General features: G+C 48.7%; 1 protein-coding gene across 3 annotated transcripts in view; it reads right to left on the bottom strand.

The window, feature by feature from the left end:
- The window catches only part of Dapk2 (death associated protein kinase 2), a 119,034-nt gene that overhangs the window by 26,483 nt on the left and 70,371 nt on the right, over nucleotides 1-22,180 (bottom strand). For all 3 annotated transcript variants that reach the window (XM_038322305.1, XM_038322308.1, XM_038322306.1), the window contains one exon: nucleotides 14,944-15,082. In XM_038322305.1, coding sequence (XP_038178233.1) covers nucleotides 14,944-15,082 — 139 coding nt within the window. The remainder of the gene's footprint in view (nucleotides 1-14,943; nucleotides 15,083-22,180) is intronic.

Genomic DNA, 22,180 nt, shown 5'->3' with positions numbered 1-22,180 from the left:
CAGTATAATCCTGGCAGGACTTGCTCAAACCCTCTCTCCCCAGAAGACATTCCTTATGGCCCCAGGCCCTACCTGACTGTGAGCAGACCTTGGTCAACCCTAGGCCTCTGCTTGTTCAGACTTTTTTCTTAGGCCATCTAGCTGCTGTCTCCAATCCAGCAGGCCCTCCTTCCTGACTCTGGCAGAGCTATCCCCAACTGGGAGGAGAACTTGGACCTTGCAATGCCCTCCCACCCCAAATGCTGTGTGGATCCCTCATGGTGACACACAGAGCATGATCCTAAATCTTGGCTAAATTTACACTTAATCTGGATTGGTCACCCTCCCCCAACAGATACACCATGTGTCTCTGGTTCCCTGAGGTCTCTGTAACCTCCTGCCACCGCAGCTGGAGACTCCAGGGAGTTGAGGTCCTCCCTCATAATTTTTCCACTTTCTTTCTTTTTTTGGTTTGTTTAAATAACACATTTCCTTTTGCATTTTTAAAGCTTGTTTATTCTTCTTCCTCTCTGGAGATTACTCTCAACTTTATTTTGAAAATGTGTCAAAGTCCTTTCCCAAGGCAGATCAGATTTTTAGCTGAAGGAGTGTGAGGGCAGGGGAGGTCAGGAGACAAGACCTATGCAGGTGGCCCATTCCAGTCCCTGACCCAGCACTCTGGTGTTTGCCACAGGGATACTATGCTATTCTCTGCACCGAGATACATCCTCCATACTAGCCACTACCTCCCTATCAGGCAGCTTCTCTTCTAATCTACCCACAGCATTGGCCACCTTGTTAGGAACTTCTCTAGGGCCTGAGCCACTCTTGGGCTGAGAGGCCATGCCCCAACAGAACCCAGCACGGCACCACAATGAATGCAATGGGAGCCATGGGCCACAGAGATGGCCACCCCAGACCTGGAGATCTTCAGGACTATAGAGCAGCAAAGATGAGGCAGAGAAAAGTGAGGCTGAACTCTGTAGGGCAGTGCCACCCTGAGAGGAAAGGCAGCCACCGGTCTTGTTATCTACTCACGTCTGTAGCTCACAGTGCAAAGGAAATGGCCTGTCCCCTGGCTTAGAAGAATTGCAGAAGACTACATTTTCTTACCCATCTGTTTCCAGCCCTGCCTGGAGAAGGGCTGCTTAGAGCACTTCCCCTGCCCTGCCCCCTCCCCAAAGCTGGTGATGCCCATTCACATTTCAGTTAAGACAGCCAGTCTCCTCCAAAAGTTTCCTGATGGCCTCTCCCTTCCCAGTTCCCCAGCACCCGCACTTCCCCATTATAGCACTTCCTTCACTCCTTCATTCCAAACTAGAGCTCCTCTGTTGCTTATCTGCCGCCCTCCAATAGGCTCCAAGCTTCTAGCCTCTCCCCAGAGCTTAAGATAGAGCCTGGCAGCTACCAAGTGCCCAGTAAGTGTTCCCTGAGAGAAGACAAGTGCCATTTATTAAGCCCATGCCATATGCAGGACCAAGTGCTAACCGAACACATGGTATAGTTTACACCTCACTCAACTGCCTCAAGCAGTGGCTGCTATCCTTCCTTTCTTGCTGAAAAAGAAGCCACGCCGTCTGCCAAGGGACAGGAGGATTTAAGCACTTATCTGTCAGACTTAAAGCTCTTGCTCCCACCCTCTAGACTAAATATCCTTCTCACTGCTTGAGCTGGGGAATCCAGGTGGCTTAGTGTCTGGAGCAGGCACCTGCCTGCCACCACAGGATGCCGATTCTTCTGTGAATGCTTACATGCTGATGAGCATCATCCAAACTGTGTCCCCAGCCTGGCTGTGCCCTCATCTCAGACTAGAAAACCAAAGAGAGAGGAGGAGTGCTTGGAGAGAGGGCTCAGCCCTGGAATTCTTTTTGTTTGCTTGTTTGTTTTGGTTTTTGGTTTTTCGAGACAGGGTTTCTTTCCATAGCTCTGGCTGTCCTGGAACTCCCTCTGTAGACCAGGCTAGGCTCAAACTCACAGAGATCCACCTGCCTCTGCCTTCCAAGTGCTGGGGTTAAAGGTGTGCGCCACTACTGTCTGGCTAGGATTGGGATTCTTGTTCTCAGCTCACCAGCTATTCAATGAGCTACGTGAATTAGTTGGCCCTACATACCCGGGCCTGTCCTGACTGGGTGCAGACAGGCCATTGGCTCCCTGCCACCAAATGATATTTCTGCTTCCAGGCCACCAAGGGAGTCTAGGCTGGCCAGGGAACATAGGCCCTCTTATCTGGAGTTTTCACAGAGCTTCCTTCTGCTGCTCCAGCCTCCAGTAACAGCTTGACCATTTCCAGGAGCCAGAGACTCGTCTCAGTGAGAACAAGATCTTTGTGCTCGGTGAGCATCCTCAGAAGTAGGTGGTCTCAGTGAGAACAAGATCTTTGTACTCGGTGAGCATCCTCAGAAGTAGGTGGTCGCAGTGAGAACAAGATCTTTGTGCTCGGTGAGCATCCTCAGAAGTAGGTGGTCTCAGTGAGAACAAGATCTTTGTGCTCGGTGAGCATCCTCAGAAGTAGGTACCACTAGCATCCTCATTTCACAGATGCAGGAAGCTGAGGCCCAGAGAACTAAAGGACTTGCCCAAGGCCCTGTGGGCTCATAACGGCGAGAACTTCCCTGGCAGTCCAGCTAACTATCTTCACTGGTCCCAGTGACCATAAAAAGCTCATTCTGACAACTGAGGCACTCACATCCCTGCATCAGACCCCACCCCAGTTACCTTTCCAACCTTGCATCCCATGCCTAGACCTGTTCTCATTTCCCACAGGGTGGACACCACCACCTCAGGGACCTCAGATCACCTCTGCTCCATCCTCGGATGCAGCTCTATTCTTTTTCAATATTTTATTTAATATGAATACATGTATACAATGTTTTGGTCAAATCCACCCCACCCTCATCTTCACTGAGTCCATTTATTGCTACTGTGCTGTGTGTGCATAGGTGTGGAACCAGCTACTGGAGCCCGAGTAGCCTCCCCGGAGAGCACGCTTGAATAAAACACTCCTGAGCTGTACGTGCTACTTCTGCCTGAAAGCCTCTGCTATTCTTCTCCACGCCCCATGACCCTGTTCCTTTCACTCCCTTATCTTCAAGGCTCTAACCCTCCAGAGCCAACCATGCTTACTAGCAGGCTCCACTGTAGGCTGTCTCTCATCGGTAATGACACTTTCCTAGGAAGGTGGCCTTTTCCCTAGGGAAAGCCGATTAATCCAAGATTCCTGGCATTGCCTCTGCTATCTTGCCTGCTGCATATTCCATTAATATCCACGTAAATGCAGTGAAAGAATTCCGGCCAGAGTTTCCAGTGTCTCTGCCTGGTGTTAGCACTTCTGCCACCTCTAGGAGTGCCAGAGAGCCCTCCTGCCCAGAGAGCTGTTAACAGGTTTAAGGTATGGTCTGACAGGTAGCCGGGGATCTGGCAAACCTGCAGACCCGGCAGTTCTCCAGGTTGAGATCTCTGACTCCACCTCCCTAAAGAGAACACAGGGGTAGAAGAGAGCCAAAGCCTGGGACTGGGAAATAGTTTCAGGTTCACAAGCCAAGGTGTTGAGCTTAATAAACAGGCTACTTCCCAACTCCAAGTGAAGCATCAGATGTCATCCAGAGGCCCCTGGAGACACAGGCTTAGCAGTTTTGATGTGACACAAATGTCCAAGCTAGCTGGGCAAATTTCTGCTGCTCTGAGCCCCAGGGCTGGACATGAAAAGGATCCTGTCTCTCTGCCTCAGGTCAGGAAGGAAGAACAGTCGGCAGTAGTCACAGCAGGTTGGGCCCCAGCCAGACTACCCTGTGGGCAGTACAATCCTACCTATCCTCCTTACTCCGTCACCCTCCTTCAACGGTATTCACTTTAGCCAGGCACTTAACCCACGCACCTGACATCACCTCCCAAGTACGGCGGGGGGGGGGGGGGGGGGGGAGGAGAAGGCTTCACATTCTTTAGGTGCTGCTGCCCAGCCCAGAATCCAGAGAGCTGCTGCTGGGGGATGGGGTGCAGTGGAATTGCCCCCACCTGTCAAAACAAACATGCCCAACTTGGCCTGCCACACAGGCAGGTACCCCAGGAAAGCCAACAAGTCCCTTTATGTCCTAGTAGATCCTGCTGCATGGTACCTATTGTGGAACCGACTGGAAGCTAGCTGGTCCTCCAAGGAGGACCCATGTTTCATGGGACCAGCGCAGCATGCCCAGTGGTTGAGACAGGATGAACTATGTGGTAAAGAGAAAAACACAAGGGCATGATGCCAGGCAGGTCTGGGTTCACCTCTCAGCTCTGCCACTAAAAATATGAGACATGGGCGCAGTCATTGGTCCTTCTGGGTGCCTCTCTTTCTTAGCTATAAAGTAGGTACATGCTTAGCAGGTCATAGCACCGTTGAGAGGAGCGGTCCATGCATGGGGGGGTACAGTGCCCCGAGAGGCTGCCGCACGTTGGCTATGCTCACTCCGTTCTTAGATGGTAGCTCTAAGCCCTCTCTGGGCGTTCAGCCTGACTCTCTCTCTCTATTCAGTCACCTGAGTTCACGAAGAGCACACCCGTACACAAACCATCATCCCCATCTCTCATCTCCTTTTCCTTCCCCGCCCTGTTTTATCTCCTGGCCTCACAATGTTGGAGTCACAAGGGATCTCAGAGGTCATCTCGTCAGTCATGTTGCAGGGAAGCCCAGAGAGGTCGAGAAGCTGCCAGAGTCTCAGAACAAGGGGCAGAGCTCAAGTATAGCGACACGCAACCTGGTGTCCTCCCCAGGTGCCTCGTGTGGCCTGCCTGCTGCTGGGTGAGGCTGAGGCCCAGCTGGGCTTGTGCTCTGGGGACAAGAAAACTTTACTGGCAATCCAAGCCCAAGACCAGACTGGTCAGAGACCTCTGAGCAACCTGAGAAAGCAATACTAATCATAGGCAACCCTGACCCACAGGCCTCCAGTGCAGTCAATGCCCGATGTCCCATTCTGTCTACCATTCAAAGACCCCTGACCCCACCACCAGCTCAGCATCTACTTCACCCCACTACGTCCTCCTCCCCAAGAAGCAGTCTATTCTGCCAGACGCCCCCATCCTAATAGCTCCTCTTTTGCCTCATTGCCCAAACTCAACACCCACACAGGAATGTCTGGGGCCCATCCCTCCAGCACACCACCAGTTCCCACCCAAGGGCCTGTGTGATCCCTACACAGGCCTCTGGCAGAGCATCACCGGGGCGATGATAATTACTTCCTTCCATGTGCTGCCCACGCTGCCCCGGGAGGGAAGGCAGAGGCTTTGCCTCTTACAGCCACCTCTAGCATCCGAGAGTGGCCAACCTGGTCGTGGCTGTTCAGTTACTGGTTACAAGTAAGTGAACTAATAAACCCACAGTCACATGTCCCACACGCCCCGTTTCAGAGAGTCAGCGCAGATAATGGCGAACAGCACAGGCCTTGGAGTCTGGGCTCACGCACCATCCTGTCACGAATAGCAGCCTGGCACCGGGCAAGCGACCTAACGTATCTCACCTACCAATTGGGGATAATGATGGAAGCTACCTCTAGAGCAGGGTTTGGTCAGCCTTCCTAATGCAACCCTTTTAAGACAGTCCCTCATGCTGTGGTGACCCCAACCATAAAGATTACTTTCGTTGCTACTTGAAAACTGTAATTTCGCTACCATTATGAATCATAATATAGGTATTTTTTTCCCGGGTGGTCTTAGGAGACCCCTGTGAAAGGACTGTTCCACCCCCAAAGGAGTCGTGACCCACAAGGTGAGAACGGCTGCTCTAGAGGCTTACTAGAAGGGTCAAGCATGACGCATGAAGTGGCCATGGGCATTCTCCTCAGCACTGTGACCATCTGGTTGATTCTCTCCCTCTCAGAATAAGGACATTCTCATCAGCCATGCTTCCCGGCACCACCCAAAGCCTGTGTCTCCCAGGAGGCATCACCTGAATCTATAGCCCAGGCTCTTCCCTCCCCTGACAGCCATCTCCACCCAAAGTGCCACTGTGCCCGAGCATTCTGGGAGTAATTCTTTTGTTATTGTTATTGTTTGGTGTTGCTTTCTGAGACAGGGTCTCACCCCATAGTCCAGGCTAGCCTGGACTATGCGGGGATCCTGCCTCAGCCTGCTGAGCACTATAAGTGGCAGTGCTGAGCCACCATGCAAGGCTTCCCAGAAATGAGTCTTGCTTCCCCACCGCATTAATAAGGAAATAGCATACCTTCCCAATGTTCCTCACGGCATCTTGTGAGCAAGCGGTATAGAATGTAGAGAAAAACTTAAAAGCACTTAACAGTTTCCAAGGCCGTCACAGTCCTCTCACTCGGTCTCCCCGGATTGAGGCTAGTCCTGTCAGGATTCCAGCCGGAGAGACGAGGAAACCAAGGCAAGAGATCAAGGGTTTGTCCAAGGAGTCTCAGCCAACAGTGGGGACTGCAGCTGAGCCTTCATCCTATACCCCTAAGGTACCTCTCTTCCTCTAACTGATGCAAACATGTCCTTGGGATCACCCAGCCTGCCGGCACCATGGGCCTTTCACATTGGCTCTGGGGTCTCAGTGTGCCACCTCAGCTCCCTACTTCTCCCAGAAGAGCCACAGCTATGACTAGGGAAGGGCCTAACTCAGCTTAGATCTGTCAAACCACAGCCCTCAGGCACTCACCAGCAGAGGGGCCACTGTGTGGCTCTGACTTCTTGCCCTCTGTTGAGAAAGGCAGGCAAGAAGATCACTGCCTATTCTATCTCTGCTTGGCTGGGAGGAAGAGAAGTAAAGATGTGCTTTGTTTAGTTTTTGTTTTGAGAAAGGGTCATTCCCTTATGTGAATTTTAGCTGGTTTATCTGCCAAATTGGAAAATGAATATGGTTAGGTTAGGTTGAAGGTTATTTTTTTTCCAGACATGGTTCCTCTCTGTAACCCTAGCTATTCTAGAACTCTCTCTGTAGACCAGGCTGGCCTCAAACTCAGAGAGCTGCCTACCTCTGCTTTCTAAGTGCTGGGATTAAAGGTGTGCGCATCCCTATGGTACTTAAGGAGGCACAATGAAGTCCTGGGAGCTTCCTAGTGACCTCTCTCCCCTATGGTACAGCCTTAGAGTTTCCTTCTCAGCGCTGCTGCAGGGATGACATGAGTAATACATGCAGCGCACCGGCAAACCTCATATGGTACCACCGTTCCCTCCAACTGTACCTCTCAAGCCTGGAAACGCACGCATGCCCGGCCAGCGTCCCCCAGTGAAGCCCACATCTCCAGTCCTATTACTATAGGCATGGCACTGTCCTTTTTATTTTTAGCCTTCACATAGTAAGTGCTCAGTGAATGCCAGCCGCCATTATGATTCCATCACTGCTACCACCATAGCACTGAAGTCAACACTATCTTGCTTACGAGGACCTTTGTTTACCAGGTCTCGGAGAACCAGGAGGCAACTGATTCATGGGAGTGGGTCATCAAGTTGATAGGAATGTTGTGATTGTTAAACACGGCTATTTATCAAAAATTAAAACTTAAATAAATTGATCTAAAAACTAGAAATATTAAGACTCACGATTTATCTTTTATAGAACTTTGAGTATTTTTTTAGTCTATTTTGGTTACCCCACCTTTTGTATCTGTCTGCCCCATGTCAGTAAGAGACAATGGTGTGCCGTCGAAATCAGCCACAGTGCATATATTGACCACAAAACTGAAACTACAAGTCAGCACTCAAGTTAGCTGCTGCTGCTCCTCCTCCTCCTCCTTCTTTGCGTGTCTGTGTACCATGGGCTTGCAGTGCCCAAAGTGGCCAGAAGAGGGCAATGTATTCCCTGGGACTGGCATTAAAGATGGTTTCCAGTCCCTATGTGGGAGCTGGGAAGCAAAACCAGGTCCTCTAGAAGAGTAATCCATGCTCTCAGCTGCTAAGCCATCTCTCCATCCCAATCCATTGTCTTTTCTATTTGAGGCATTAAAAGTTCTGAAAATTGCTTAATAATGCAAATTAAACATAAGAGGGTACCATTTCTATAGGAATTGCTTTGTGAACAGTACAAAAAAGTAACTATGCTTCTGATAGCCAAAGATTAGTGTCCAAATTCAATAGAAAAATTTCTCATGTCATTTGCTAAATAAGTAAATTTTCCTATGATTTGTCTCATTTTCATCTCATTTAATATAGATAGTATCAGCTTACACTCCTATCAAACTATATTCATTTGTTGGCTCCAGCCATGTACAAGAGTCTAGCAAGCACCAAGGGAAATGCTTTTTATATATTATATGAAGATCAATCTGCTGTATAGGATTTACAATAAAAATTGTATATTATTTCACTTATTAAACTATGTGCCATAAACCTTCATATCTATAAAATTTATAATAAACATGTAAATTGTAATATGTGTATATGTATGGTAATTGTGTAAATACACACATTTTCCCAGAGAACTCAATGTTATAAAAACACCCTTGCACAGGGTCTAGTGTGATGTGATGGCTCATCTGTATAATCCTAGCCCTAGAAGCAGAGGCAGAAAAATTGCTGTAAGTTTAAGACCATCTAATATGATACCCTGTCCCAGACAGAGAGAGAGAGAGAGAGAGAGAGAGAGAGAGAGAGAGAGAGCAAGAGAAAGAGAGAGAGACAGAGAGCAAGAGAGAGAGAGAGAGAGAGGAGAGAGGAGGGAAAGAAGGGAGGGAGGAAGGGAAGAAGGGAATGAAGGAAAGAAAGAAAACACCTAAAACCAAACCAAAACACACAAAAGCAACACTGCAGAATCGCAGAAGAACAGACTACTGTTGGAGCTTTCCAGACAAGGCAACCGAGGTATAATTAAGTTATTCAAGGCCACAAGACTGATAAGCAGTGCAGCCAGGCTTAGTCTGGGTCTCTCTGCTTCTTCTACTCTCCTTAGCTGCTTCTGGAATTAAGAGTCTCCATTCCTACTGAGGTCTGCTGCAGTACCAGGGTTCCTGGTGGGCTGTGCTGGGGACTTCACAGAAACCATGTGAAGTCGGACTCAGGTAGAGGGCAGAATACAGTTGTGGGTTGCCAGACACACCTGAGGCCCCCAACACGACGGGAAAGGAAATGGGCACAGGAAAGGGGACAACATTTTTGATTTAGTTTGTTCAACAGAAAAATGGGGACCATGTTGGCCCTAACAGACTGAAGAGCACAGTTCTTTTCTCTCTCTGCATTCCTGTCCCCATACCCATGACAAGTGACTCACTCCAATGCATGCACACTCTATACTAAGTAGTAATGTACAGTTTTTAAATGAGACTAAAATCTTAAGAAAACCATGTAACCAGGTGGGAAATCAATGTTGTAAATAATTAGATTAGAAGCCAGGTATGGTAGCACACGCTTGTCACTTGGGAGGAATAAGCAGGAGGACCGGTTATATGTGGCCTTCTTTGGTTATATGGCACATTTGAAACCAGCCTGGCCTACATGAGACCCTGTCTCAGAAAAACAAAACAAAATGTATAGCCCAGCCCAGAACTTGGATTAACTGCATGAATAGCAAGTGCCACTCTGTCATCTGATACTTGTGTGATCTTGGGCATGTTACTTAATCTCTCTGAATCTCAACTGTTTGGTGTGAAAATATGACATCACCTTCTGCTGCCATGAGGGTCAAATGAGGGGAAAGGTGTAAGCATGCTGCATTCTGGAAAGTACTATGTCTTTAAAGGGTTGCCACTGTCACCCTAGCGAAAGCTTGACCAGAAGAACAGCACTAAGGGTGATTCCTCGAAGCTTGGGCTTTGGGAGAGTCCCCACCTGCTCCGGATTTACCCTCTTTTTTGTTTTGTTTTGTCTTTTGAGACAGCCCTAGCTGTCCTGGAACTAGCTCTTGTAGATCAGGCTGGCCTCGAACTCACAGACATCCACTTCCTGAGTGCTGGGCTTACAGGCGTGTGCCACCACTGACAGGTGGAATTTACCTTCTTACTAGTATTCATAATAATTAAAAACCTCAGAGTTTTAAGCTTCCGGATCACATACAATTTTAGTCATTTCTCATAATTTATTATTTCTGCTTAATACACTATTAGTCCTAGGGTCCATCTTCTATTTCAGGGTTCTCAGGATGAATTTGGTTGGTGGAGAGAGAAAAGAATACACCCAGGCTCAGAGGAGAAGCCACACCAAAACCACATACAGACGCCCCCTCCAAGGCTGTTATTTGTACAAAGGTGAGGCTTTTGAGGCCTATTTCCTGGTGAACTGACCTATGGACAGCCTGTTTGACAGTCCCTGATACCAACAGGCCATCAGCCATGTCCCTCCCAACAGGGTAACAACCCTAATTCCACTCTAGCCTACCCAAATGTGTGTCCAGTTAACAACACACACCGAAATGGTCTCCACTCTCAGGCAGAGAGCTCACTCCTTGAAACTGGGCATGGTTAGTAAGGACCTATTAGGTTTTATTTCAGGTGGCCTCATCACCAAGCCTCACTGTATCCAATCCCCAAAGACATTTGGCTCCTGGAAGTCAGGGGCTGCGTCACAGTGTTAAATTGCTTTTCCCCTGGATGGCAGTAGGCCCTCGACAAACGTGCACACTGGTGAACTAACCGCGCTCTGCCTATAACCTCTTGTGCACTTTCATGAAAGGGCGCTGTGCTTTCATGAGTACATTTGCCTGTCACTAAGCTATTCGTTCATTTGCTCATTCATTCGTTCAGCACCGAGCGACTCGTCGTCCTATGTCAGACACTGTGCTGCAGAAAGTGACTCAAAAATCAGTGCTCGGGCAGTGGTGGCGCACGCCTTTAATCCCAGCACTCGGGAGGCAGAGGCAGGTGGATCTCTGAGTTTGAGGCCAGCCTGGTCTACAAGAGCTAGTTCCGGGACAGGCTCTAGAAAATACAGGGAAACCCTGTCTCGAAAAAAAAAAAAATCAGTGCTCCCAGAGGGCCCTGTACCTTGCCTGGGCAGAACAGTAGAGCTGGCCCTGGTGATGTGAGCGTGGGTGACCTGGATCTGAGAACCTGGGAGCAGGAGAACTGGTCCTGCTCCTTGCTCCAGGCTGCACTGGGTGAGCTGGCTGAGGCAGTGCCGGAGAGCTCTCCTGGGTAGGGGCTGCGAGGGAAAGCTGGGGGACTGACCAACCCAGCTCCCACCCAGGCCCAGAAGCAGGGCTGTGAGTTGGCCCATCCTAAAATTCATCTCATCTATGAACTACTGGAGCTTGTGAAGGGGAGGTACCTATAGATCCAAAACAGCAGGATCTCCATGACACAGGGCAACAGGAGATCCATGAGGAGTCCCATGAGAGCCCATTATTGGTGGTGTAGCAGAAACCAGAGGCCTGGAGCCAGACCTTGACTCCAGGCAATGGACACTTGCAAGCAAAGATGAATGGAGTAAAGGGGAAACTGTGACTCAATGGGCCACACTACAGCTTCCGTGACAAGAATCTTTGTTTGTTTGGTTGGTTGGTTGGTTTGGGGTTTTCTTTTAAATTTGGTTTTGATTTGGGGGGAGGTTGCAAGGGTAGAGAGCGGATGTGAGGGGATGGGGAGATAAGTGGGACTCGAATGCATGATGTGAAATCTACAGAGAATCAATAAAAAGCTTATTAGAAAAAAAGATCAGTGCTCCTAGCAGAAGCTTGCACAGAGAGCAATAGAAGCAAAGGGGCTGGCTAATGCTTAGTTAGACTTTTGGCAAACAGCCGAGGCTTTCTAGAGGAAAGAAAGTTTCTGCTGGGTCTTCTAGGATGAGCAGGAAGGCCCTGGGAAGGGAAAAGGAAGAGTAGGGAGGTCCTGACACACACTCATGGTCTCTAGAATTACCTGGACAGGCCTCTGGGCACGACGCATGTGGAAAGTTACCTTCACGTTAGTGAATGTGAAAAGACCTATATTTATTGTGAGTAGGACCCTTTCTGAAAAGGGGATCCAAGACTCTATAAAATGGAGAAAGTTGGCTAAGCATGAGCATACATTCATTCCCTCTCTGGTTCTTGACTATAAATGGGAAGGCAAGATTGCTTCAAGCTCTGTAGCCCCGACTTCATGGTGGACTGTCCCCTTAACTGTGGGCTGAAAGAAACCCTTCCCTTGAGGTACTGTTGTATTTTATCACAGCAACAAGCAAAGAAACAAGGCAGCTTCCCAGGAGGCCATTCATATCACAAAGGCAGGCCAGACAGCTGACCTCCTCAGCCACGGCTCCTTCAGGCTGCAAAGAGGTAACGGATGGATGGAGCACGGAGATGACCTGGTGGCTGTGTCCGAGGGAAGCCAGCCTTTTTTTGTCGAGGAGTAAAAGAATTCAGGCAAGTTGGAGGAAACAGAAGCTCATCGCAGAAAAGGGAAACAAAGAGGAATATACAAATTTTAGATGGTAGAAAGCAACATGGAACCAAGAAACCTTTTCTAGGCTACCAGCTGGCTGTATCCCCCGAAGCTAGCGGAAGCTTCCAGTCCAATGGCACACAGAGCTACATTCTGGGTATGGGAGGTGTCTCCCAACCATGAGGAAAATCTGTTTGTGGTCCAGCTGCTCATCATTCCCCCAAGTTGCCTACCTGGGCCTAAGCCAAGGACCCCATGAGAAGGGGGAATCAGAAAGTTCAGAGTCTGTATACCCTGAGGATGGATGACCATGGGTGGGCTTAGCAGCATCCTCACCCTACATGTACCAGGGTAAACTCAGACTGTCTCTAGGTCATGGAAAATGCCCAGACTGAGAGCTAGAAATAGCCCCATCAGCTACCCCACAACAGCGAGTCTCAGCTCTCTCAGGGCAGTGCAAGAACCACATTGGCAGAATTTGTTTTTCTGGTCTAGCAGGGCCCAAAACATTGTAATAAGAGTTGTGTTTTCTTTTCCACTCTCTGGGAAGGGAGAAAACAATAACAGCATGCAACACACATTCTGTATGCACCACTTAACACAGCTTCCCTCCGATGTCAGCTCTGCCAGGTAGGTGGTGCTATCTGCAACAGGGCTGACAAACCAAGGTTCGGGTGCCACCGGGTGTATAGCAAAATGAAGCATAAATTCCAGCACAGCTGACTCCAACCCAGGTTCCCCTTCACCACAGCAAACCCCACCCTGTTTCTACTAGCCCCCAGACAAAAGACAAAAGGAGCCCATTCGGAGGCAGTCTCCAGGAGCCAATAAAGACCCAAGAAAATAAGCTTTAATTACCCATGGTGTTACCAGGAAGGAAACACGGGTGCAATCCAGGTAGACCATTTTCACCTCGCTGGTATGTCACCCCCATGGTGTGTCACCATTCGCTATCCAAAAGCTTGCCCAGTCCCACCCTCCACTGGGCCTCCAACTTTTATTTTGTGATGACTGAGGGGACTCGGTAAGACATTTTCAGTAGAAGTAATTCAAAATACTGTGACAACTGGCATCAGAAGGGGGAGCACGATAGAATATGAGCTGGGACAGGGATCCATGCATGGGAACTGAGTCCATGCCCTGGGGTGGGCATGTCATAGTCTCTCTGGATCCTGGTGTCATTGTGGTCACACTGAGTCAGGCACCTCGGCAATTCTGAGGTTGACCTCTGAGTTACAGCACACCTCATTTAAGTCACTGCTGGGCCCTCAGTTGCTCTGCTGGCCCCATTCTGTCCATCTTTCCAGCCAGAGGTAATCAAGTTGAAACATATGCCTGCTAACCTGGCCCTTGTATCTCTCAGGATAAAGGTCAAGGGGCAAAGGGTAAAGGGCACCTCCTCGACTCTGCTTCAGCATCTCTTACCTGCCTCCTGCCCTCTTCCTGGCCTCTTTCCCAGTCAGGGACACACTCCCTCTTCTGCACTGCACTGAATGGATTGTGCGGTCACTGGGATACACACGTATACACCCCCTCTTCTGTCCTCCACTGAATGGATTGTGTGGTCACTAGGATACACACGTACACACCCCCTCTTCTGTCCTCCACTGAATGGATTGTGTGGTCACTGTGATGTACACGGTCCATCCCTCTGCAAATCCATCATTATTTAGAAAATTCTACTGCCAGCTTTTCTACGCAGCCGTCTCTGATAACTTCAGGATGAGTTGGAGGTCTGCTCTTCAGGCTCCCCAACCTCCCCAGTGCTTCCCTCTGTCACAACTCTTAGAATGGTTGATCTCCTTAGGAAAGAGGAGCAGGAGCGAAGCCCAGGATACAAAAGAACATTGGGCTTTCCGCAGAGAACACTGGATAGACAGCCAGGTGTGGCAATGCATTCGTGTAAGCCCAGCACGTGGGAAGCAGAGGCAGGGGACTCAACAGTTCAAAGCCAGCCTAGGCTACAAAAGACCATGACTCAAAAGCAAATAAGGAAATAATGACTAACAGCGGGTAGGTGTCCTCGCATAAGCAGGAGTCTGCACATGCGTGGAAGGGACCTCCATGAGTCAGCTACCTGCAAAGACCATCAGTGCATGTGCCTGAGCTCAGTTACTCAGGAAGCCAATCCTTCCTTGACCACAGTTTTGTTCTATGCAGTTATATGTGGTCATGATGAACTTTCTTGACCCTGAACAGCTGTAACCACAAATCATCAGTGGGCCCTGGAAGCAGTCTTACGGCTCCAGTTTGGGGTGAGGTAGGAGCAGGCAGCCAATGGCCCTGGTGAGGAGACAGAACGCCACACTGTGCAATTCTGCAAACCCTGCTGGTTCAGCCCACTCATGACTTAGCTCTTCCTTGTCAGTCAATTTCCTCTTGTGAAATGGGTTTTGTTTCAAGTTTCTTGTTGCTGGTTTTGTTTTGTTTTGAATCATGCCTCAACTATTCCCTGGAAGAGATAGTGTTTCTAGTTGATCAAAGAGCATCTTGTGTCCGCTCCCATGTGCAGAAGACCTGATAGGAGAAGTGAAACAGGTGGGTACTTGCAACAGGCCATAATGCAGCCAAGGTCAGGGTTTTAGGTTGACGGTAAGGAGAGGGGGCCTCTGAGAACCGGACCCTTGCTATAGATGACAAAGGAACAGAGTCCCTTCTTCTTAGAAACTTCTTTTGCTTTATTCCCCTTACTGACCTTGAGATCAAAGTGGGCAATTTTCTTTGTGTGAAGGTAGTTCACCCCGTCCAGGATCTGCTTAATGAAGCTGGTGGCCTCCTCCTCACTCAACGACTCCTTCTGGGCCAGGAAATCGAACAGTTCTCCGCCAGACACTCTGGAAGACACCAGTGGGGAGGGCCAGGCCCAGTTAGTTTTGTATGTCAAGAGGCCTGGTTGATGGGAGCAGGTCCTACACCTAACCTAGATTCTCTGGAAAATAGAATCCCTCTTGCCCTGCGTGGAACTAACCTTGGTCTAATCATCACCGAATACTGGCTTTGTTTCTGTATCCTTTCTGCTGAACCTCGCAGTCAACAATCGCTATTAGTGCATTCCCAGAAAGACCTCTGCTAGTGCTCTAGGCCCAGGTCACTCATTAACTCCAGGTATTACCCTTTCCCTGAAAAGAGCAGGCTGTGCCCTGTACTGAATTACATTTTCTACGGAGCCCAGTTCATCCTCAGTTACTCCATTTTGGGTATAAATGCTGAAGTAGAATGACCTGGCATCTAGTTAGTTAGTTGGTGAGGGTGGGGAACACAAGCCATGGCATAAGTCAGAGGACAGCTTGCTAGAGTCAGTTCTCTTCTTCCGATTGTGTTTGTTCCAGGGACAGAACTTGCACTGTCAGGCTTGGCAGCAAGCACCTTTACCTGCTGAGCCATCTTACCAGCCCCCGACTTGCTAATTTGTTTGTCCACGTGAACCAGTACCCTCTTCCCCGTACACCCAGAAGGCAGAGAGTGATGAGTGGATTGTCTGTGTTAATAAAAATTATCTCCTGAGAATTCATTTCCCCCACCAGCCCAATGAATGACACACTCCCCTCACCCAAGATTTATGAAAGGAGAAAGCAGACTACAGCATGACACACCATCCCATCACTGTCATGGGCACCAATGGACCTTTGTCCTGAAGATCACCAAGTAACAAATTCCTAACTGTCCTGGACTCAGGGAAGCATGATTTCCCCTGCTCTTGGTACTGCCACTTGGAAGATAACCAGGATCTGTGTCTGATCTCTTAGAGTATTCTGAGTTCGTATTGACCCTTTACACACTGCACTGAATGTGTGTACATTTGTGGACACACGCACATAGGAGCAAGAGATTAAACTCCTTCTACCAATAGCCTTGGGGAACCAGCTACGTGACAACTGATAAACTGGGTGGGGGGGGGGTATTTGTCTCTTGCTCAGAGCAGGAGGCTTGCTGTCTGTCCTCTTTCCCCCTGGGCAGAATAACTGCAGAATAACTACCACAGTGTCCAAACTGTCGAGTATCAGTGAGTGTTGGCCCCTATTATATATCTAAATAAATTCTTCTGAACCTCTCCCAGATTCTGGTGGATTCTTGCTACAGAGCTACATAGAAGAATCCTATATACCATGTTTGCTTTGCTTAGCTCTTCTGTAACTTACAAATATTGTGTGAAGTGCGGGGTGTGCAATAATTAAAATTACACACCCATAGTTTCAAGCACTTGAGGAACAAAAGCTGGAGGATTGTCACAAACTTGAGGCCAGCCCAGTCTATAGAGTCACTTCCAGACCAAGAATAAAGAGTAACTCAAAAAAGACAAAGACAAAATGAAGCAAAAGTGAATTGGGATGAAATAAGGAACCTGCAGTTGCTGAGGTCCTAACTGGGAGGTTTGGGCAGCAGCCGCTGAGGCTTCTTTCTGTCTCTACCCTCGCAGCTGCCATAAAAAAAAAAAAAAAAACAACAGGTGTCCCGCCATGGCTGCCTGTGAGTCTATAATCCTCACTTCCCCGAGAGAAGTTTTATAAGTTTCCTAAGCAATCAGAAGCTTCAGGCACCACACCCCGTATGCTGGACACACAAAATAATTAAAGGACCAAACCTTTCCCCTTCCCCTACCACCAAGGAATCAGAAATCGCAAGCATATACTATGGGCAATTATGTCAGCTACCTAGTATGGGTTCACCCTGTCCCCTCTGAAACCTACAAAAGAGATTACTTAGCATTTATGGGACTAAACTCTCTTCAAAACTCTTAGCATGTCTACCTGTCAATCTATGGCCCTAATAATTCTTCTAGTAAATCTCCTACCCAAAAGGACAACCTGCCCCAGTGTTTCCCATGAACCCATAAACCTTTCAGTTACCCAGGAAGTCCACTGTCTAAGAAACAAGTTTTCCTAGACAAGTCTCCAGCTGCCTTGATCTTGAATTTCCCAGCCTCGAGGAAATGTATGAAATAAATTTGTTTTGATAAAGCCATCAGTGGTATTTTGCTCTATAGTTGCTCGGAGAACCTAATTTAGGATGTCTGTATTGAGTGGGGTGACACTATGACCAAACACTAAAAGTATAGAGGTGGCTTCAGAAGTGAGCAAGAGGCAGCCGAGGCCCGAGGAGTTGTGGAATGCGTGCTGGACTGCAGCTTCAGTGTCATCAATGAACTGCAGAGAGCAGATCTGGGGAGGGGAAGGCTGAGAATGGGAGGAGGGGAGCCTCAGTGTCCTGGAAGTATCAGGGGGCTCTGAACAGGATGCTGATAAACGCAGAAGGCACCGCCATTCTGATGAGGATTGCGACTGACATCGAGGAACGTGCCATCAGTCAATGGAAGAGAGACCGACCATTCTTGTAATAAAACAGCAGAGAAATTTCACTCAGTTTTTGTTGTTTTATCTTTGCCACAGTGGCGGTGCCTTAATCTACTGCTATTTCAGTCAGCAATTGCAACTCCACCGTTACCCACCTGCTTCTCCAGCAGCAACCTGGCCACTCAGGCTGCAGCCTGCGGGGATTCTGTTCCTGCAGGCACTGGCCCTGTCGCTGCCACTAAAGGTAGCCTTAACTAAATCTCTATCGCTCTAATTAGAAACAAGACTTGAGACTGAAAGGCTGGGGTGAAAACCTGCTAGCTTGTGAGTGATGAGACTGGATATCTGGCTGAGAAAATGTCTAGGCACGGTGCTGATGAGGCTGTCTGGTTCCTCTTAACACAGTGAAATGTAAAAGGATACATTTTAAAAATGTAGTGTGTATTTCTGTGTGTCTCTGTGTGTCTATGCATGTGGTATGTGCGTGCGTGCATGCATGTGTGTGTGTGTGTGTGTGTGTGCGCGCGCGCGCGCGCGTACAGCTTGCAGGAGGTGGTTTTCTCCTCCCACCATATAGGCCTCAGGGATCAAACTCGGGTCATCAGACTTAGTGGCAGGCACCCTTATTCACTGAGCAATCTCACTGGCCCAAAGAGAAGTGTTTTTAAACAGAATTGCTAGATAAAATAAGTAAGGAAAACACAAAAGTTTGGATTTTTTTTCCAGCCTATTCCTACTGGGAAGAAAACAAAGGAGAAAACGCAGTGGAGGAGAGAACACAGGTGTGGTCGAGGACGGCTTGATAAGGAGATTCAGGTGGCTCAGCCACAAGGAGGCTGGCCAGGTGTTATTCATCAGGACAATGAGGGCGATTAGTCAGTGTACAAAGGGCCTATTGTCCAAGACAAAGAGATAATGATTTCAAGCCATCTTAGACTTCCTATAGGGAAGGAGCTCCACTCCCATCAAGGCCACATTCAGGGCCCTGAGGACAGAGCCCTATCAAAGGAAGAGCCCTGCCGCTGCCCAGCACTGGTTCCTGTGGAGGCCTTTGCTTCCTGGGCTCTCACGCCACGTTCATCAGTCATACCAGGTGTGGCTCCCACTGGCTCCTGAAGAGATTGCTGGGTGCCAAGCAAAGCTGTGGGGGGTGTGGCTACTTCCACCTGGATTTCAAAGGCTGCCTCAGTGTTTGGTGGAAAGGGAACTGTGGTGCGGGTGGAGGTGAATGCACAGAGCACCCACTACAGTAATACCCAGCAGGCCATGGGAATGGGGTTTTTCAGAGACCCACAGGTGTGTGTACCGTTCAGCCAGGCAGCTCCAACCTGTGAGGGCTATGGTGTGGGCTGCTTCCAGCAAAAACAAGGGCAGGGTTACCCAAAGCTGTTATGCAGGATCTGTGTGTCCTGGCGGGCCTGAAGGGCAAAATATGATGCCAAGGTGATTCTGAAGCTGCGGGGTCTCAGACTGACTCAAGGCCTGTCACTCATTTTTTTTCCCTTAATTTGCTCTTTTGGGATAGAAATGTCTATACTACGCCTACAACATACCAATTTTTAAAACCATGGTGATTGTGTGATGCTCCCATTCAACTAAAGTGGAATTTGCCCCAGAATGAATCAACTTGAATCCCTCCCATGACTGACTTACATATGCTCTCCTAAGATACTGGTTTTTGTTTGCTTGTTTTGTTTTTTAAGACTGGGTCTTGGTTTGTAGCTCTGACTGGCCTAGAACTCGCTCTGTAGACTACGCTGTCTTCGAACTCACAGAGATCCGCCTGCCTCTGCCTCCTCTGCCTTTGCTGTTCACTTTAATCAGTGCAAGCAGATATGTGCTCGAAGTGTCAAATCCACATCACTTATGCAGACTAGGAATTAATATATATATTACTCATATATATTTTTGTTCTTAAAAACTTAGTAGCTGGGCAGCTGCGTGTAGCTGCGCGGAGACTTGCGAAACACGTGTGACCAGGGCGGCGGGTGAACAGGCGGTGCGGCGGCGGGTTAACGGCACAGACCCAGAAAATAGACATAAAGCTTTATTAAAGGAGAGAGGGAGAGAGGGAGAGAGAGAGAGAGAGAGAGAGAGAGAGAGAGAGAGAGAGAGAGAGAGAGAGAGAGAGAGAAAGAGAAACAGAGAGAAACAGAAAAACAGAGAGAAACAGAGAAACAGAGAGAAACAGAGAAGCTTCTTTCAGCTCACACCCCAAATCAAATCTCTTCAGCTTTAATATGAAAAGCAAAGGCTAAGAGTCTGGTTGTTCTTCTCTGCTACAGTGTTCTCAGGGTCTACACCTCCCCTGCGGTTGGTACACCTGGTGAAATGCTTTCCAGAGCACTCTGGCAACGTGTATATAAATGACCTGTGCAAGCAATGACAGACAATGTTGCCACAGCTGCTGGGCCTAGGAAACTAGAAAGCATCAGCACCGCTTAGGAGCACTTGGTAGGGCACCACCAGCTGCCATCCTGGAGTCCAGGAGGACCCAGGGCATTTAGAGCTGTAAAGGACCATTCTCCACACAGGACATGAGTTCATACTGAGATTCTGAATGTAGTCTTAGCATTATGCAGTAGTCAACTTCACAGACACAAAATCCTTCCTAATCCTCCCCTCAACAGCCAGGACCAGAAGCAGGTGGGATAAAGACAGCTGAAAGGAACAGGGGTCAGGGTTCAGCATGTCTTCTAGCACTGGCTCCTTCAACAGAAATGAAAGGAAACATCATACCAGACAACAGCTGCTAAAGAGGGCACGGGAAACAGTACCCATTAAAAGTGCAAGTGAGGGGTTGGGGAGATGGCTCACTGGGTAAGAGCGATTGTTCTGCAAACATGAGGACCCAAGTTCAAATCCTCAGCACCCATGTAAAAAGCTGGGTAGTCATGCACACCTGTAAGCCTAGCATTGTGGGAGGCAGGAACAGGAGGTTCAGTCGAGTCTGCTGATGGCCAGCCCAGCTCCAGTTTCAGGGAGAGACCCTGTTTCAAGGAAATAAGGCAGAGAATGGTACTGCAGGACACTGGATGTCCTCCTCTGGCTGCCACACACAGAGGTGCATGTACACACATGTATACATATACTGAACACATGCATGTACACACACACATTATACACATCTGGCCACACACATCTATCAACCCATACATCTGTCAACCCAGCACTTAATAGGCTGAGCCAGGAGTGTCATGAGGTCTAGACCAGCCTGAACTATATTAGTGAGATGCCGCGTGAAAAAAATCACTGCTGAATAAACAAGTCAGTTCTGAAAATCAACAGGTGGACAATAACACTTATGTCCAGCCACTGGGCAAACCTACTGTCCAGTGAGGACCAAAAACTTCTGCACAGCCCAACAAGAGTCACCAAAACTTTTAGAATTCCTCCCCTAGGATGTCAGCTCCTCCTCCCCTGGGAAGTCTTCCTCCTCCCCGGGAAGTCCTCCCCCTCCCAGAAGTCCTCCTCCCTTAGGAATCCCCCTTGGAGCCCAGCAAGCATAGTCTAACCCTTAGTTTTCCTCAGTCAGACATCACAAGCACAACAAGGCAACCTGGAAGTAAAGGAGGAGACAGAAGCTGTGGACAGCTAGAACTCAACCAGCATAGCAAGCTGGGGAGCACCTATGTGGGAACTGACATTACCCATGGTTCACCTGCACTCACAGATGACCATATATAAGTACTGGCTGATCGGGAGCCCTGGCTGGGAGAACTAGAGCCAGGGCAGAAACATCTTATACCCCAAATGTGGGGTTCCACAAACAGAGGGAGACCGTTTTTCCAGCAGTTAAAGAAACACCGATTAAAATGACAAGATACTGATTTATAATTATAAAGATGAATAAAGAAAGAGGCGCATTTTTAAACAAATGACCCATAGCCACCAAGGCTGAAGACAAACAGAAACACGGCCCTGTCCCTGCATCCTTTGGGAGTGAAGTCACCAAGAGCCCATACCTGCCCAGCGTTAAGTGAATCCTCCAGGCCTGGAGAGTAAGCTGAAATAACCAAGTCAAAAGAAAAGGGGAATGGGTAACAGCTGGAAAACTATAGCAAATGTCCAGCGATAGAGAAACACTGGTGTGTAATTTAATGAAACGTGCGTGACACAGCTATTTAAACGGGGAAAGGCTATATATGGGATTTTGTTAGCTGGAGAGAAAAAGTAGAACAGGAAATTGTAAAATTATATACAAAGTGACAAAGACTGGGGGAGCCACAGAGAAACACAGTGGCTGTGTGTGGACTGGAGGATTACAGATGCCTTTCCTTGCAGTTCCTGTTAAAGAAGTGATTCCGGACTTCCCAGGAAGATGGGCTTGTCACTATCTGCTGGGACTCAGGATGCTAACCAGCGATGCTTAGCCTTAGTGCACGCCATGTGGAGTGTCCCTGTGACTGAACATCCTGGGGGCGAGGGAAGGAGAGGAAGGTGTCATCAGGCTCCTGTCTGGGTCAGGGAGGCGCAGACAGTAAAGGGGTCCGTCCATAGCTGAAACACAGAGGATCCTGGGCCCTAGAGAAGGCGAAGGCATGGGCAATTCTCTGCGGTTAGACGCTGAGGTTGATGACGCGAGAATCAAAAGTGAGAGGATGCAAATTCCCTTCCGCTAGATAAATTTATATCTTGCCA

The sequence above is a fragment of the Arvicola amphibius genome, chromosome 3 (genome assembly GCF_903992535.2).
Source record: "Arvicola amphibius chromosome 3, mArvAmp1.2, whole genome shotgun sequence".
NCBI classification, from domain to species: domain Eukaryota; kingdom Metazoa; phylum Chordata; class Mammalia; order Rodentia; family Cricetidae; genus Arvicola; species Arvicola amphibius.
The sequence above is the reverse complement of the archived record's forward strand: the minus strand, read 5'-3'. Positions and strand labels throughout refer to the sequence as shown.